Below are 16,842 nucleotides of genomic sequence, written 5' to 3'. Positions count from 1 at the left end.
CGTTAAATAAAATATGTTTTCAAAAATGCAAAAAGGTTTATATATATTTTTTCCACAAATCAGGGATGTATTATTTTTTAACCTATTTAACTTTATTATTTTGAACAATAATAATCAATATCGTTTAATTAAAAGTCTCGCAGTGTCATTTTCAGATATAAATTATTCCACGTGGTATCTGTTACCTTTCTCAACGCTGATAAAGATTGACCAAACACTCGTTTACAATTACTTGTGTTTTTATTTTTTATAAATATTATTTTATAGAGATTACAGGAGGCGAATGACAATTGTAATAATTGAACTTAATATATTTTAAAAACTATTTAGTGAACAAATGTATCAAATGAGACAACGTTCTCGGTTGTTAGATGCGTTTGTGAGCCACCATCATAGGCCACCATCCGCCCCCTGCTGGAAGACACATTTGTATCATTTTCTTTTAGCAGCTTGTGATTGGACTATCGACCAGTGACGTCTGGCAAAGCAGGATTACGTGTTGTTTCTGTCACTACATTACAAGAGGATACACTTGCATTTGACTATGGCTGGCAGACAGGCAGTGAAAGCTTATTTGGATCTCATGTCGCAGCCATGCAGGGCTGTGCTAATATTCCTGAAACACAACACAATCCCACATACGGTGGAAAACATTGCGATACGCAAAGGTGAGCAGGAGGAATTTGTTCGGTGGAGGCTGTGCAATGCATTTGTAAAGTCCAGTTGGCTTGAATCCAAGCCTGTGCAAAGGTTATCCTGCCGATTTATATAGTCCTGTATTTATTTCAGAACGTTGTACACATTTAATGTTAACTTAATTTACTGAACTTTATTCTACATTAACCATTCACAACTTTAATGCCCTTAACCACGAAACTGTAGGGCAGCAGAAGACACCTGAGTTCACCAAACTCAACCCCATGCAGAAAGTGCCAGTGCTGGAGGACAATGGATTTGTTCTGACTGAGAGGTAGTAGGAAAAAAAGAGCATTTGGAAGTTTAAAATCGAAATTAGTATTACTATTAGTAGCTGTAGTTTGAACTATTTTTTCTATTGTAAACCTATACTATTATTTATCATCCTCTGTCACAGTGACGCCATATTGAAGTATCTGGCTACAACATATGATGTCCCTGATCACTGGTATCCCAAACTGCCAGAGAAGAGAGCGCGAGTGGATGAATACACAGCCTGGCATCATGCCAACACACGTTTACACGCTGCCACCATCTTCTGGCAGGAGGTAGGATTTGATATGTGCGAGTTGGCATTATTTTAAAGCAGTGACAGCAAGGTGACATGCTATACTTCATCAAAAAACATTATTAACAACATTATTATACATGCAAAGTTCAAGTCGTGAAACTCTTGCAATCACACCGTTCTCTACAGGGCACAGCTGATTGGTTCCTGCTGTATCAGTAGCCAATGGTTCCTGCTGTATCAGTAGCCAATGATCTTGCTGCTCAACTTTGAAAATATTTGGTCAGCATTTTCTGAAGCAGTTTGCAGCGCACTTTCAGAAACCCCTCACCTTCCCCAGCTCCACCTGTATAGATCTGCTACTCATGTACGCTATATTGTAGAGCAGCAGCATGTCTTACTTGCTCACAACAGCGTGTCGTGCATTAGAAAGTCCCGTACTTGCTCTGCAGCAGCAATAATCAGATCAATAGCAGATCTATTCCGCCAAGACCAAATATATCAACATTTTCATATCTATTACCAGCCAAACACTCAGAGAGTTGTCATGACAGAAATGCCAGACTGATCTAATGAAATAGCGTATGTATGACACGTCAATTCGCTATGCCATTTTGGCGTGCTATCAAGACGCATAATCGCTTTTTAGCGTGTTTATCAACGCCGTTTCATTCTATCCCCCTACACTGCTCCTACCCCTAAACCTACCCATCACACACACACACACACACACACACACACACACACACACACACACACACACACACACACACACACACACACACACACACACACACACACACACACACACACACACACACACACACACACACACACACACACACACTGCCCCTGCCCCTAAACCTACCCATCACACACACACACACACACACACACACACACACACATACACACACATACACTGCCCCTGCCCCTAAACCTACCCATCACAAGAAACATTCTGCATTTTTACATTTAAAAAAAAGCATCATTTAGTATGTTTATAAATCCATTTACATTCACGCGGAATCACACGGCGTACACATACACGCGGAATCACACGGCGTACACATACACGCGGAATCACACAGCGTACACATACACGCGGAATCACACAGCGTACACATACACACGGAATCACACGGCGTACACATACACGCGGAATCACACGGCGTACACATACACGCGGAATCACACAGCGTACACATATACGCGGAATCACACGGCGTACACATACACGCGGAATCACACGGCGTACACATACGCGCGGAATCACACAGCGTACACATATACGCGGAATCACACAGCGTACACATATACGCGGAATCACACGGCGTACACATACTCACGGAGATGATGTTCGTTTCAGTGTACACATACACGCGGAATCACACGATGTACACATACACGCGGATAGCTCAAAATGCGTACAGATAACACGCCATTTGGCTTTAGAAAGTGGCATGTATGTTTACGCAAAGTTATGATGTCATGTTGGAAATGCAGTTATGACGACATCAAATTCAGTGAGAAACTACATTGAATATTTTTACTTTTAAAACCATTTAACCTAGGGGTGGGCAATATGACCAAAACCTTAAATCAATCACAATATAATTATTTTTGCTTTAAATAACATTTGTATGATATAAAAATTGAATTGAAATTTTATAAATCTCATCACCATACTAGCCTAACTAACATAAGTTTAAAAAAAAAAAGCTCACTGAAGTAGTAACCCAGGGGTTTTCAAACTGGGGTCCGGGGACCCCCAGGGGTCCTCCAGAAGGTTCTAAGGGGTCCCCAGAAAATTTCAGAGAATATAAAGACAAAGCAAAATGGATAAAGTCTACCGAATATTCATTCAGTTTCATTTCTAAATGTTTCTCTCCTTTCTTGCTGTATACATTCCAGAATTGTAAATGTTTGCTTTGTATCTTTAGTGAGTATTTCTGACTATAGTCCTCTTTATCTCGCTCACTGGGGTTGTAAAGCAGTTTTCTTAAAGGGTTAGTTCACCCAAAAATGAAAATTCTGTCTTTAATTACTTACCCTCATGTCGTTCGACACCCGTCAGACCTCCGTTCATCTTCGGAACAGAAATGAAGATATTTTAGTTGAAATCTGATGGCTCTGAAAGTCCTCCATTTGCTCAATGGTACTCCTCACTCTCAAGACCCTTAAAAGGTACTAAAGACGTCGTTACAAAGTCCATCTCACTACAGTGGTTCTACAATAACTTTATGAATCGGCGAGAATATTTTTTTTTGTTTGCAAAAAAACCCTAAATAACGACTTTCATAGTGATGACGATTTCAAAACAAAGCATCATGAAGCTTCGAAGCGTTATGAATCACTGAGTCGATTCAGCGGTTTGAATCGCCAAATTTGAGCAGTTTGGCAGTTTGACACGCGATCCAAATCATCATTCGGCTCAGTGATTCATAACGCTTCGAAGCTTCATGATACTTTGTTTTGAAATCGTCATCACTATGTAAGTCGTTATTTAGGGTTTTTTTGCGCACAAAAACTATTGTTGCCGATTCATAAAGTTATTTTAGAACCACTGTAGTGAGATGGACTTTGTAACGACGTCTTTAGTACCTTTTAAGGGTCTTGAGAGTGTAGAGTACCGTTGAGCAAATGGAGGACTTTCAGAGCCATCAGATTTCAACTAAAATATCTTAATTTCTGTTCTGAAGATGAACGGAGGTCTGACGGGTGTCGAACGACATGAGGAGAAGTAATTAATGACAGAATTTTAATTTTTGGGTGAACTAACCCTTTAACGCAATATGTGAGCTGCTTACATACATTTATTGTGAAAGTTGCTTATACAAATACATTTTAACTTCAGGTTTATACATCCAATATTAATATCCAGTTTAAGTTGGGAAACAATATGTTGTATTTATAATGTCACACTTACTATTTATCTAACAGTTTAAATGTTTTTTTTTTGTACATAAAAATAGATGGAGTTTAGGAAGGGGGTCCCTCATAAAGGTTCATCACATTTGGGGGTCCTTGGCATCATAAAGTTTGAAAACCCCTGTAGTAACCAGTCAGTGAAAAAATAGGAACAAAGGAAATAATTACAAGCACAAAAAAACTACAATAGAACAAAGCAGCTTTATTAGGCTGCTGTCACTTTAAGAGCGACTGCACTGATCTAATATACTGAAACATATGCGCTTTCTTTCTCAACCATTTATGTTCACTTAAGACATAAACCACTGTGTTTATGAGGAAACTTACAAAGACGAGCATTTTGACCTATGAGTGTGTGTATTTGACTGTTCAGGCCCAGTGAGGCACTGAGTTCAGTACTCACGTTATGTATGAGCAGCAGCTTGTATGTGCGCACGTTTCAGGTGTGCACGTTCAAAAACAGTCTCTCAAACAGAACATGCATATACCGAGAAAAGTCACTTGTTTTTAAACGGCAAGGCTTAAAACGCATTCAAACGATAAGCTTTTGAGACGGTACAAAAACGGGAACATCACGTGAGCGTAACTGCCATATAGAGCCGTAAAATCTCCAACAGTTGACAATTTTCTACCGGTTAAAAGTGCCTACTGGTATATTGGCCACCCCTGATTTAACCTAATTTACCTTTTATCCTCTAAAACATTTAATTCTGGCAGACTTCACAGGTTTTGTATTCTTGTACAGGTTTTACTGCCTCTCATGACGGGACAGCCAACGAATCCTGCGAAGCTCGAAAAGGCGTTATCAGACCTGGATGGCACGCTAGACAAGCTGGAAAACATGTTTCTGAAGAGACAGGCCTTCCTGTGCGGGGATGACATCTCATTGGCTGATTTGTTAGCAGTTTGCGAGCTCATGCAGGTAAACACTTAAGGGGGATCGTTCACCCAAAAATTTTAATTCTGTCATCATTTACTCACCCTCAAGTTGTTCCAAACCTGTATGAGTTTCTTTGTTCTGCTGAACACAAAAGAAGATATTTTGAAGAATGTTTCTCAAGTTTTAAATATTTTTTGAGCAAGATGATACAATTTTTTGAGCGAGATGCTAACGGTCTAATCAGATTCAATGATCTATGCTAAAAGTGCTACCGCCAGATACGGAGATCGCCTGAATGGATTTGAAGACGGTGAAACTCAACTGTTTAGTGGGGGAGTTGGAAAATGAGCCTATTTTTTAAAATAGTGGCGTGTTCCTTAAAAAAACAAAACAATAATAGCCAAATTTGATTTCATGGCAACTTTAACAATTTTAACAGTGAATCACTGCTTTAGTTGATTGCATTTAGAGACTGTTATGAATGGAGGACCACAAGTGTCACAGAAATAGTAATAAAGCATTTAAATAAAGCATTAGTAAATAAGTAATAAAGCATTAATTAATAACTAATTTGTACAATAAAGTACAACATAGCCATTAGCCATACTAAATTTGTTTCTAAATGAATATATTAATTTATAAACAAACTTGATATTTTAATGGGTTATAAAAAGAGTAATAAAAAGAAATCCATCAATAAATAGTTAAACATACTGTAGTTAATACAAAATGACCAGACTCAATATTTACTATTTACGAAACGCTTGTGGTCCTCCATAGTAATGCAGCATTCATCAAGATGAAATTGAATATTCATACACAATTGTACATGTGCCTAAAATCCGTGATATAATTTGATTGTCTCTTTCAGCCCCTCGGTAGTGGGAGGGACGTTCTGAAGAACAGACCCAAACTGCTGAGCTGGAGGAGTCGAGTCCAGTCCGTGCTCTCGGACTCCTTCGATGACGCTCACGCCATTGTCTACCGCTTAAGAGAGAAGTTCACAGCTAAACTGTGAAAAATCAAGTCTCTCTATTCAAAGCTATTAATTCTATACAGTTGATAAAACTATTCATTCTATATGACTAACATGGATATGCAGTTTGCTCAATGTCATGTCTGATTCATATATGGTTTGAAGTGAGGCATATATTATCCACAAGTTTGGATATAACAAAAGGTAGCGTGGTTTGCTAAATGATTAAATGTAATGGTTTGTGATAATTTAATATTTTTTTTATAATCTTAAGGTGAAGAAATTGTAAAAACATTTTATTGTTGACAGGAAATGGTTTAAATATGTATTTACAAGAGTGAATGTTTGTGAACATCAAGAATTATGATTGTCAATGATTTGTCCTCTCTTGTGCCTTACCTTTCTGTACTGAAAATGCTAATTAAAACTGTATCAGTTAATAAACTTAAAGTTGCACATCTTATTCACTTATGACACAAACTGCAGTAAAGGCGCGTTCATGCCGTGCCGTAATTACCGTAATGATTGTGAACTGTAAAAAGCCTTCACATGCTGTTAGAAGTTTTTCTGAGTCATTAGCTGAGAGCTACGACTTGTACCACCTGACCATTGCAGGTTTAAGGTGTGTTCGACTTGAAGCGGCGCTGTGCAGACAGATCAGTGTATGACATCACTGCGAGAGCAATTCGAAAGCATGCAGAGCTTTATTTACGGCAATTACGACATGAATGCAGCATAATATCCATCTACAAAAAATGTTCATGTTTCCTGAATTGTAAAGAATAACTTATTGAAAAATGATATTTCCAAAGACACTAAGAATTCTGCTCTCTGAGAATATAAGAAACAAAAAATGTGATGAAAATAGATTGACACATCAATAAAATCTTGAACCGATTTAGTGTTTTCTTTTTTAAAGGGATAGTTCACCCAAAAATGAAAATTCTGTCATTAATCACTCACCCTCATGTCGTTCCAAACCCGTATGACTTTCAGTTAATCTTCGGAACACAAATGAAGATCTTTTTGATGAAATCCAAAAGCTTTCTTACCCTTGATAGACTGCAATGTAATCACCACTTTTAAGGCCCAGAAAAGTAGAAAAGAGATGGTGGTTCAACTGTAATGTTATGAAGCAATGAGAATACCGGGATGGACTTGGCAGCTGGCGCTGGCTCCGGCTCCGTTGCGGGCTTAGGCTCAGGCTCGATGCCGGTGGGTAATGGTTGGGTCTCTGTCTACAGTTGTCTCTGGCTCCATATTCGTCGTGTTGAAGTATGATGGTGGGTTGAGCTCTGGGTTGGGCTGCGAGTGGTCCACTGGAGGACAGGTTGGGCTGGGACGAATATAGATGGTTCGGAGCGGGCTTCCTCCCCAACAAGTGGAGAACCAGCCCCATTACAGTGCATACTCTATGTACTCAAATAATGAGCAGTTTTCGTTCCCCATGAGCATTATTTGGAGCAGTTCGTCGTTTACCCCGCTCAAGAAGTGCAGTTTTAAAGTGCACTCATCCCAACATACCTGATGGCACAGCTCCAGAAAGTCCTCTAAAAAATCCTCCAGTGGCTGGTCTCCTTGATGTAGGGATCTGAGTTGCTCCTCAACAAGATCCATTTTCTGGTCTGGTATTCTGTCACCGTTGGGTTCAGATAAACATGATGAAAAAGATTAAAAGAGGTTTCTACAAAGAAAAGGTTCTTTAATAAAACAAACTTAGGTAAATCCAATGCAGTAAGGCAGCATAACAGCATGTAGCACACATACACAAACAATACCGGAACGCTGAAGTGAACACAAAGAGGAACTTAAATACACAGTGATGATGATACAGTGAGAGCTGAGCACATTAAATGAATAACCATGACAACAGATAGAGTGGCGGGAAACTGAACAAAGGAACATGCGATGGAAAATAAAAAAAACGAAAAGTCCATGATAATGAAACGTACAGAATATAAATGTGACAGCAATATTGTAAAGCGTTAGTTTTATACTACTTTTACAATATTGTAATGCATTACTTGTTGTGTGTTTGTGTCTGTTTTAAATATGTTTTATGAGCAATTAAGTACTGAATCTTATATGCTGATAGTTTTGTCATGTAGATCATTTTAAAATACTGATACAAAACTTTGGCAACTCTGACATTAGACTTCTTTTGCTATTCATATTATGTAAGGTAAAACGGTGAAACGATTATAACTTGACTATAGGCAATTTATAGGCAAATAGACCAAATAAGTTTAGAAGATTGGTGTTGTTACCAATATACAATTTGTTTGTGAACCTTGTACAGGAAATGAGATGCAATGCAATGTAATCTAAACTCGAAGAACCAAAAAGGGGTTTTCATGGTGATGCCTTTGAAGAACCATTTTGGTTCCCTGAAGAACCGTTTTGTGAAAGGTTCTTTAAAGAACCATATTTTCCTAACCATTTTATAGTCTAAAGAACCTTTCTATGCAATAAAGAACCTTTTGTGCAATGGAAGGGATATTAGGATATTAACGGTTCTTCATGGAACCATACACACTGCCAAAGAACCTTTATTTTTTTTGGAGTGTACATCACTCCAGTCACTGAAATTTAATCCCACAACACTTGAGTCAGATTTTCATTTGTTTAATAAAAACAAAAAAGTCTGACACTGTACCACTATTATATACATATTTGTACAGTTTGAGTCTACTAATAGTGTTTTTACATTTTCATCGCACATATTAATCAAACATGACATAATCAAACTGCATATGTCAGACAGATACATCATTGATCCCATAAGCTAAACTGCAGAAACATTTTGCCATATTAATTATGAATTATTTACAGAGGGGATTGGTTTGAATAGGGAGACCGTTGAGCGGTGTTTAGATTCTCTCTTATACGGTAGACAATGGCGTGAGCGTCATCGAAGGAGTCCGAGAGCGCGGACTGGACTCGACTCCTCCAGCTCAGCAGTTTGGGTCTGTCCTTCAGAATGTCCCTCCCGCCGCACAGGGGCTGAAAGAGACAAGTCAACGTATTTGAAAGATCTTCAGCCTATAACTTAGACTAGCTTAGAAGGTTTTTTGAACTGGTCTGTGGAAACATTCACAGTATGTCTAAGTATTTACCTGCATGAGCTCACAAACTGCTAACAAGTCAGCCAATGAGATGTCATCCCCGCACAGGAAGGCCTGTCTCTTCAGAAACATGTTTTCCAGCTTGTCTACTGTGCCATCCAGGTCTGATAGCGCCTTTTTAAGCATCTCTGGATTTGTTGGCTGTCCCATGCGTGGCAGTAAAACCTGTACAGGAATACAAAACCTGTGAAGGCTGCCAGAATGAAATGGGTAAATGTTGTTTCAAATACTTTTAGAGAAAGATAATGTCACGTCAACTAGCCACATATCAAACCCTACCTCATGCAAGAAGACTGTGGAAATGTGTGTGCGTGTGTTGGCATGATTCCAGGCTGTGTATTCATCCACTCGCGCTCTCTTCTCTGGCAGTTTGGGATACCAGTGATCAGGGGCATTATAGGCTGATGCCAGATACTTCAGTATGGCGTCACTGTGACAGAAAACGAGCGCTTAAGAGAAACATTTCACCAAATAATGACAATTTTGTCATCATTTATTCAGCCTCGTGTCATTCTGTGTAAATGGTGAATGAGAAATATTATATATATATATTTTTTTTCTTTGAAATAAATATTTTTTGTCAAACAGACTAATTGCACATGCAATTAGAATACATGCAAACCAGACTTCACCAGCTCTAATCACACTTCCCAGAAGTCCCATTGACAGAAGAGAGAAATTAATAATGATAACAAAAATGTTAATAAGAGTAAAGTAAAATATTACTAGTAATAATAGCCAATACAAATAATAAATCCTAAGAAATACTGATAATACACTTGTCCTCATAGTTTTAAATGCCTTATAATCTCTGCAGCTTTCTCTCCTGACTTTCATTTGCTCTTTTATCCAAAGCTTTCATCTGTTTTTCTATCTTCACGCTCTCTTTACCTCTCAGTCAGAACAAATCCATTGTCCTCCAGCACTGGCAGTTTCTGCATGGGGTTGAGTTTGGTGAACTCGGGTGTCTTCTGCTGCCCTAGAGGTTCAAGGACATTAAAGTTGAGAAGGTTAAAGTTCAACTAATGAAATTAAGTCTGAATATAAACAGACTAATGTATATGCGGCATAACTTTTGTACAGGTTGACAAATGCATCCAAGACAACTCTAGCTCCTCCACTGAACAACACACACAATAAAGCTGCTCACCTTTGCGTATCGCAATGTTTTCCACCGTATGTGGGATTTTGTTGTCTTTGAGGAATATTAGTACAGCCCTGCAGGCCTGAGACACGAGATCTAAGTACGCTTTCACTGCCTGTCTGCCAGCCATAGTCAACTGCAAGGGTGAGTTCTTCTAGATAGGAACAAGTATTCCTGTTTGGTGGGACCACTCAGTCATTTTGACACTTAAATAGGACACTGGCTGTGTGGAAGGGGGTGTGTGGTTGTGACGTGATTTTGGGTTTGATGCAGGACCAGGGTGTTGTTAAATTTAACTAAATCATCGGACGTCTCAGCTAGGACAGTTGGCAGAGGGAGAGAAATAGATAGCAGTTCATTTATGGTAGCAGTCCCCTGGCATTGAGATCTCAGAATTAGGGGGGTTTAGTCTAGCTGTAAAAGCCTTGAATGAGAGGGCCCAGAGGGCACTTATGCCATAAAATCATGGTTTAACCAATTAAAACTTCCAATTAAAACCTGGATCAAATCATGCAATCAAGTTTATACAAAGTTTATACATGCTGGAGTAGTTTATATTTCATACGTTTGACACTTAGCAAACATATGAAATATAAACTACTCCAGCTTGTATAAACCTTCATTAAACAATTTAATAATCAATTAAAAGGAATTTAGACCTATATGATAATCCACTGTACCTGCATTGGACCAGCGGCTTGGAGAATGGATGATTCAGCTGTGGGCGCCATATTTTAAAATGTACAGGTTATGTAAATATGTTTACATTTTTACTGTATTTGTACAAAATCATTCTGGCAAACACAGCTGCCAGTTTTTTGGGTTTTTTTCAATAAAAATGACAGGATTTTAAACTGTGTAAACTTTGACAAATAACGTAATAGTTGGATCCAGGGGTGGACAGAAAATGTTGTGTCTTGTTATTCGGTGTACAATCTGCCTAGATCCCACACACCTTCTACCTATTTTTAGTTTACAACCTCAGGCTAGGTAAAGCAGGTCAAATCCTTAACTAGATCATAAATATATATTCATACTCACTTTCTAGAAGAACAGACCCCCTCCGTGTCTGGTTCAGATCAACTCGTTTAGAAAGCAGAGACGTGGCAAACGATTTCTTTTTATAAATCAATTATAAGTAGATTTATTTTTCCAATAACAAAAAGTTTTACATACAATCAAATAAAAGTTTACAAAAAGAAAAAGTCTTAAGTAACAAAAGCGGCAGTTCACAAGTGTCACCAGCAGATGTCAGGCTCGGATCATCAAGCAATGGAGAAGCAGCATAACGCTCTCAGCTTCTGGTGTTCATACAGAGATCAATACCTTATATACCATTTCATTATCACACCTCTTCATCACATATTCAATTACACAGGCACAGTTCATCCAATCCTAGATTTTGAACGATTGTCCACTCCCTCAATTCCTTCAACATTTTAGTATATAACGCTCTGTATTCTTTCATTCTTCTTCTTCTGGCTTGTTTCCTTAATCTCCTCCTTCGTCTCGTCTGCAAGACATCATCCTGGGTAAAACCTGTTTCTTCATTCAATACTTGGTTACATTTATAAATGACTTTTATACATATGACTTAGTGTTTTTCTTCATCTTTTTAATAAAGCAGATTGCCTAAAACATATCTCAGCGTGTTCATTTCAATTATTCAATCAAATACTTTTACAAAGTCTTTGTCTCCATGTCTTTACTATCAAACCAAATAAAACATTTTTACCAAATCATGTGTCTGCATTCTTGCTATGAATCAAAGTAAAACATTTTTACAATATCATGTTGTCATGTTTTCCCATGCTTACAAAATCATTCATGAAAGTTGTATATAAAAAAAACCTCCTTTAGGCTCCTCGGCCTTATCAACAGCTAATACATAAAAGTTGTAAAATAAAAACTTTTTATAAAAGTCTCTTGGCCATATAAACAACTTCTTTATTTCACTTTGCTGCTTCTGTTCTACATGTGGCTCTTATAAAGTCCAGTATAAAGGTTCTCTATAAAACCTCCACTACATTTTCTATATATTTCCAACATCATAAAACCATGCATAACATATCTGTGTGGTTAACATATGCCTCTTTACATTTGGCATCACCCTTGGTTACACATTGGGGGCAAGACCTCCATACATTAGGCCGTCTCCCTGTACATACATTGGGAATAAAAGAATCAATTTCATCATTATTCTAACATGCCCCTTATGCAAATTTTAGTCTTTTATTTCCAAATCAAGATAATTCACATAACACTTCCTTTTCTTATCATACTTGGTTAATTGAGCATAAACCTGTCCAGTTTCAGTATAAACATTTCTTTGAGATATGTTCATGTATCTCGCCACCCAGGGTCTCCTGTTCATTGGTCTGATTAATTCACCACCTATTATTTTTCCGTTAATTCTGGTTGTGGAAGGCCAATTTTTTGTACTCTGCTTAATAATCGTCAGGTATGCTCCAAATCTCTTACGCATCCATTTACCATTAGTTATTTCATGCGGACATGCCCCAATTAACTGCCCATCAGGAGCTTCACAGATAAAGGTGCGGCCCCTCCCATTACTCAGACAAGCTTGACACTGGCTGAATTTCGGGATAAAAGTCTCCGGTATTACTACCTCGCTCTGGGCCGTCGTCACTTTCCTGGGGTTCCAATAGGTCAATTGGGGATTGACATTCGGCCTCTCTCTCAATTGGAAGTCCCGCATCTCTTTTAGCTATAAGATAAAATATCCCATTATGTTTAATCACTTTCAAATCACGGCCCCTTCCTTCTGCATACAATTTATGTACAAATAATTGCTCTTCCTTACTCCACAGTCTATGAGCCAATAGGTCGCTATACACTTCTTTCTCCACTGGGTGGAGCTCCATGAACATATATTTCAGTTTCTCCATCATTTGTACATTAATCACCTCTAACATCTTAAACACATCAACACAGTATTCCATCACATCTCGTTCATTGTACCATATTACATTATTGGTTTTTAGCAAAGCATTTGTTGCACAGGCTACCCATGCACAGAATAACTTCTGTCTCCGGCCACAATAGTTCATATATACTCATATATACTCACAATAGTCCAGTCTTATACTCTGCTCACACTCCTTATAGGTTTGACTATTCCCCGAGGGGAGTCCCGGGGCCCTTGAGCCAAACTGTTTGATCTCGGTCTGTCCTGCTCACAGCACTTAATATATTTGCCCAATCTCCACGCAGCTACCATACATAATCGTAATACCTTTCCTAATCCTGTACACTCGATTAGAATCAGTACAAATACTACTGTCATCATGGTCAATATCAGTTTAAAGTTATTCATCAGCCACTTTATTGATTCATAGGTATTCTCTCCGATTCCGGACATTTTTAAAAATTTCTTTTTCACCTTATCATTTATATTTTGAATTCCCTCTCTCAATGTTGCTCTTCTGGGCTCTATGTCATGTAGTTGTTTGTTGAAGAATAGTTTTTTAGCCAACATAAAATAGAAAGGAAATGGTGGCATACATCTACCATTCTCTTGTGAACTGAAGGTTCCTAGGGTGTCAGCATAAATTGTTTTTTCAGTTGCTACTGGTTCTGAAACCATTCTGCATATTCCTTGATTTATCTCATTTCTCCTCCAATTCCCATCTACCTTTTCATTGTTACACGTCCATCCCGTGTACATCCATCGGTAGATACTTGCACTCCACACTACTGTCCAAAATCTTTTGAAGTCAACCATTTTTTCCTCTTTTGACAGTTTTCCCCTATCACCCCATGTCATCATAAATGCGGGCTCAGGGATATTCTCTTTTCCATGGTACTCCTTTATTTCTTTAGGAATTTTCCACAACATAACTTCTTTATCTCTTTTCGCTCTCACCCTTACAATTGGAATTGGATAATATTTTCTTAATAGGTTGTTGTCATAACTGATAACTACCCCTTCTCCTTTCTCCATATCTGTTATTTTGATCGGAATTACTTTTTCATTCTCTCTTGTGGCTACATCTTCCAATATGTCAAATAATCTAAACTGAAGTATCATCTGATCTGTCATTGTGCTATCTTCCGTGATTATATCTATCCATTTTTGAGAGTGCTCCAACATAGTCATTAATTTTACACCTTGACTTATGATTCCATTTGCATTACTAAACAACAACCAATGTTCTCTGTCATCGTAATTATTTTCTGCTCCGTCTTCGTCTGCCTCACATTTCCATTTCTGCATGCATGCACATCCGATCCAACTCATCTCATGTTCTTTACAATTTTTACCATTAAATTGTTCAATCAATTTTTCTATTACTTTTCTTCTCCATATATTGTGCAATTTCCAATTATAGCTTGTTTCAGTGCATTTCTTTAAGTCACTATCACTACACTCTTCCCAGGATTTATTTGTATTAATGCTTATCTGATAAAGCTTCTCCTCGTTTTCTCCGAATTTATTTCGTCCTAATGCTATTTCAGCCATTCTTGTACTTTCGCTATACCACTTCAACCCAGGAATTGGATTGCTTAATTTCTCTCTTGTTTCATACATCGTGTATTTTTTGTCTGTGAATTCTTCTTTACATTCGTTTATGATATTTCTGTCCTTTACTCTTTTCATCTTTTTCCCGTTTGTCTCAGGCGACTTCGCCTGTTCTAGCTCTCTCCCTTTCTCACTCTGCCCTTCGTTTATCAGAAAGGTAGTGTCCACCTCATAATCTGGATCAATGTGTACTGTGTCTATTTCATCTGTGTCTTTATCATTTAGTTTAGTCTTAGTCCATAATATAATTAGGGCTATCGCAATGGTTATTACCAATCCCGCCACAGCAGGTCTTTGTACACACGGCTGATTCCACCTTCGTTGTCTCCTGGGATCTCTTGACCTTGAAGGCCCACTCTGGCTTTCTGCCTCCATTCCTGTAATACATCAAGCTTCCCTTGGTGTTTTAATTCTCAAGTGGTTCACAAATTCATCCACTCTAGTCTTCCTTACAAGTCTTGTGTATGGAGTATTGAAGAGATTTTTAATACTTCAATTGGGCTTATTTCCCCTTCTTAAAAATCCTTCAATATCCATTCCCCTTCATTGCAGTTGCAAGGTTAATAAAAAATATAGTTCCATACTTACATTGCTTGATGATCCGAGCCATTTCTTACTGCCCACTCTTCAGTATATTACTATTGCAATTGTATTTCTCTATTTTGGCTTTTCTGCCAGCCACAGTCTCTTTCATAGCTTTCATTTTACACTTTGGTTACATAGCTGTCTTTTAGCTATATCCTTTTGTTCTTTGATTCTAATAACCTTCACCTTCCATCCAGAAAATTTACAGCTCACACACTGAAATCTCATGGTTACTCACTATCATTTAGTTAAAATGAGGTTATTTTTGCTCCACACGCCATGCTGCTCCAGCTGGACCGTGTGTTTATCTATGATTTTCATTACTCTGTCTTTCTTAGTAATTAAATCTTTGAATGGTTTAGTTGGATGTTTATTTGTTAATTTTATCCACACAGAATCTCCCACCTGACATCTATCCTCAGGTTGTTCGATGTCTGTTTTGGCTTCTCTAATCCCCGTATTCATATTAACGAAGTACAAAGCCTCTTCCATATGTTCATCCCATTCCGTATTGTTATAGTTTGCCCGAAAAAAGCTTTTCAAGCTGCCGATTGATCGTTCACTCAATCCATTGCTTTCTGGACGATAACGCACGGACTTAATCAATTTGATATGTTTCTCCGCTAGCCAGTTTTCAAGCTGATTTCCTACAAAGTACGATCCATTATCTACTCTGATGAATTCTGGTCTATTCCACGCGGACATTAATTCACTAAGTGCTTTGATTATATTTTTAGCACTAGGGTCTTTTAATGGCTTAGCCCAAATCTTATTCAGATATGCCTCCACTACTATTAAAAAGAATTTATTACCCTTTTTAGTGCGTGGGTTGAGTGGACCAGCTATGTCTAAGTCCCACTCTACATTTGCCTTGTCTGGGAGTATCCTGCCATAATCTTTCCTGATTGTTCTGTGATATCCCTTTCTCATGCAGCTCTCGCATTTCAGCTTGATATCTCTATATTTCTTCCTCCAATTAGGAATATTTATGTTATTGTCTGACAGTATTTTCCCCATTAGATTTACACCGGGGTGTTTTAAACAGTCATGCAGCTTTTGAAGCGCACCTGTTCCCTTATCTTCGATTATAACCACTCTCCTTAGCCTGGCTAATTTGTCAACTGCTTCATTCCCTTGTGATAATTCTGTCTTCTCCTTCGAGTGACCCTTCTGGTGGATTACGACCAAGTCTAAATCTTTCACTAAAGAATTTATGTCCTTCCACAGCTGTTCATGTTCAATGGGCTTTTTATTGTACTTACAGAAACCATTCTGTTCCCAAACTTCCAAGTTTTCATTCAGACTTGCCTCTACATATTTACTGTCAGTGACTATAACAACTTGTTTGGCATTCATTTCTTTCAATTTTTCTAGTGCCTTAAGCACTGCCATTACTTCCGCTGTTTGGGCTGTACCAGGACAAGATCCCTTGTCTGTTACTTCGTTACCTTTTT

At 38.1% G+C, this 16,842-nt stretch overlaps 2 protein-coding genes across 2 annotated transcripts; one reads left to right on the top strand and one right to left on the bottom strand.

The window, feature by feature from the left end:
- Positions 1 to 458: 458 nt before the first annotated feature.
- On the top strand, positions 459 to 6,887 carry LOC307125758 (glutathione S-transferase theta-3-like). The gene is made up of 5 exons (XM_079815840.1): positions 459 to 668; positions 883 to 970; positions 1,094 to 1,244; positions 4,881 to 5,057; positions 5,887 to 6,887. The coding sequence occupies exons 1-5, from the start codon at positions 545 to 547 to the stop codon at positions 6,031 to 6,033; spliced, it is 687 nt and encodes a 228-aa protein (XP_079671966.1). The 5' UTR covers positions 459 to 544; the 3' UTR covers positions 6,034 to 6,887.
- A 791-nt stretch (positions 6,888 to 7,678) lies between these two features.
- Positions 7,679 to 11,615, bottom strand: LOC307125761 (glutathione S-transferase theta-1-like). The gene is made up of 4 exons (XM_079815843.1): positions 10,008 to 11,615; positions 9,396 to 9,546; positions 9,108 to 9,281; positions 7,679 to 8,994 (listed from the first exon to the last, which is right to left on the bottom strand). Exons 1-4 carry the CDS (start codon positions 10,055 to 10,057, stop codon positions 8,818 to 8,820), a joined length of 552 nt encoding a protein of 183 aa, XP_079671969.1. The 5' UTR covers positions 10,058 to 11,615; the 3' UTR covers positions 7,679 to 8,817.
- Positions 11,616 to 16,842: the final 5,227 nt, after the last annotated feature.

The sequence above is a fragment of the Gobio gobio genome, assembly GCF_949357685.1.
Source record: "Gobio gobio genome assembly, chromosome: 4".
NCBI classification, from domain to species: domain Eukaryota; kingdom Metazoa; phylum Chordata; class Actinopteri; order Cypriniformes; family Gobionidae; genus Gobio; species Gobio gobio.
Note: the sequence above shows the minus strand (reverse complement) of the source record. Positions and strands in the feature narration are given on the sequence as shown.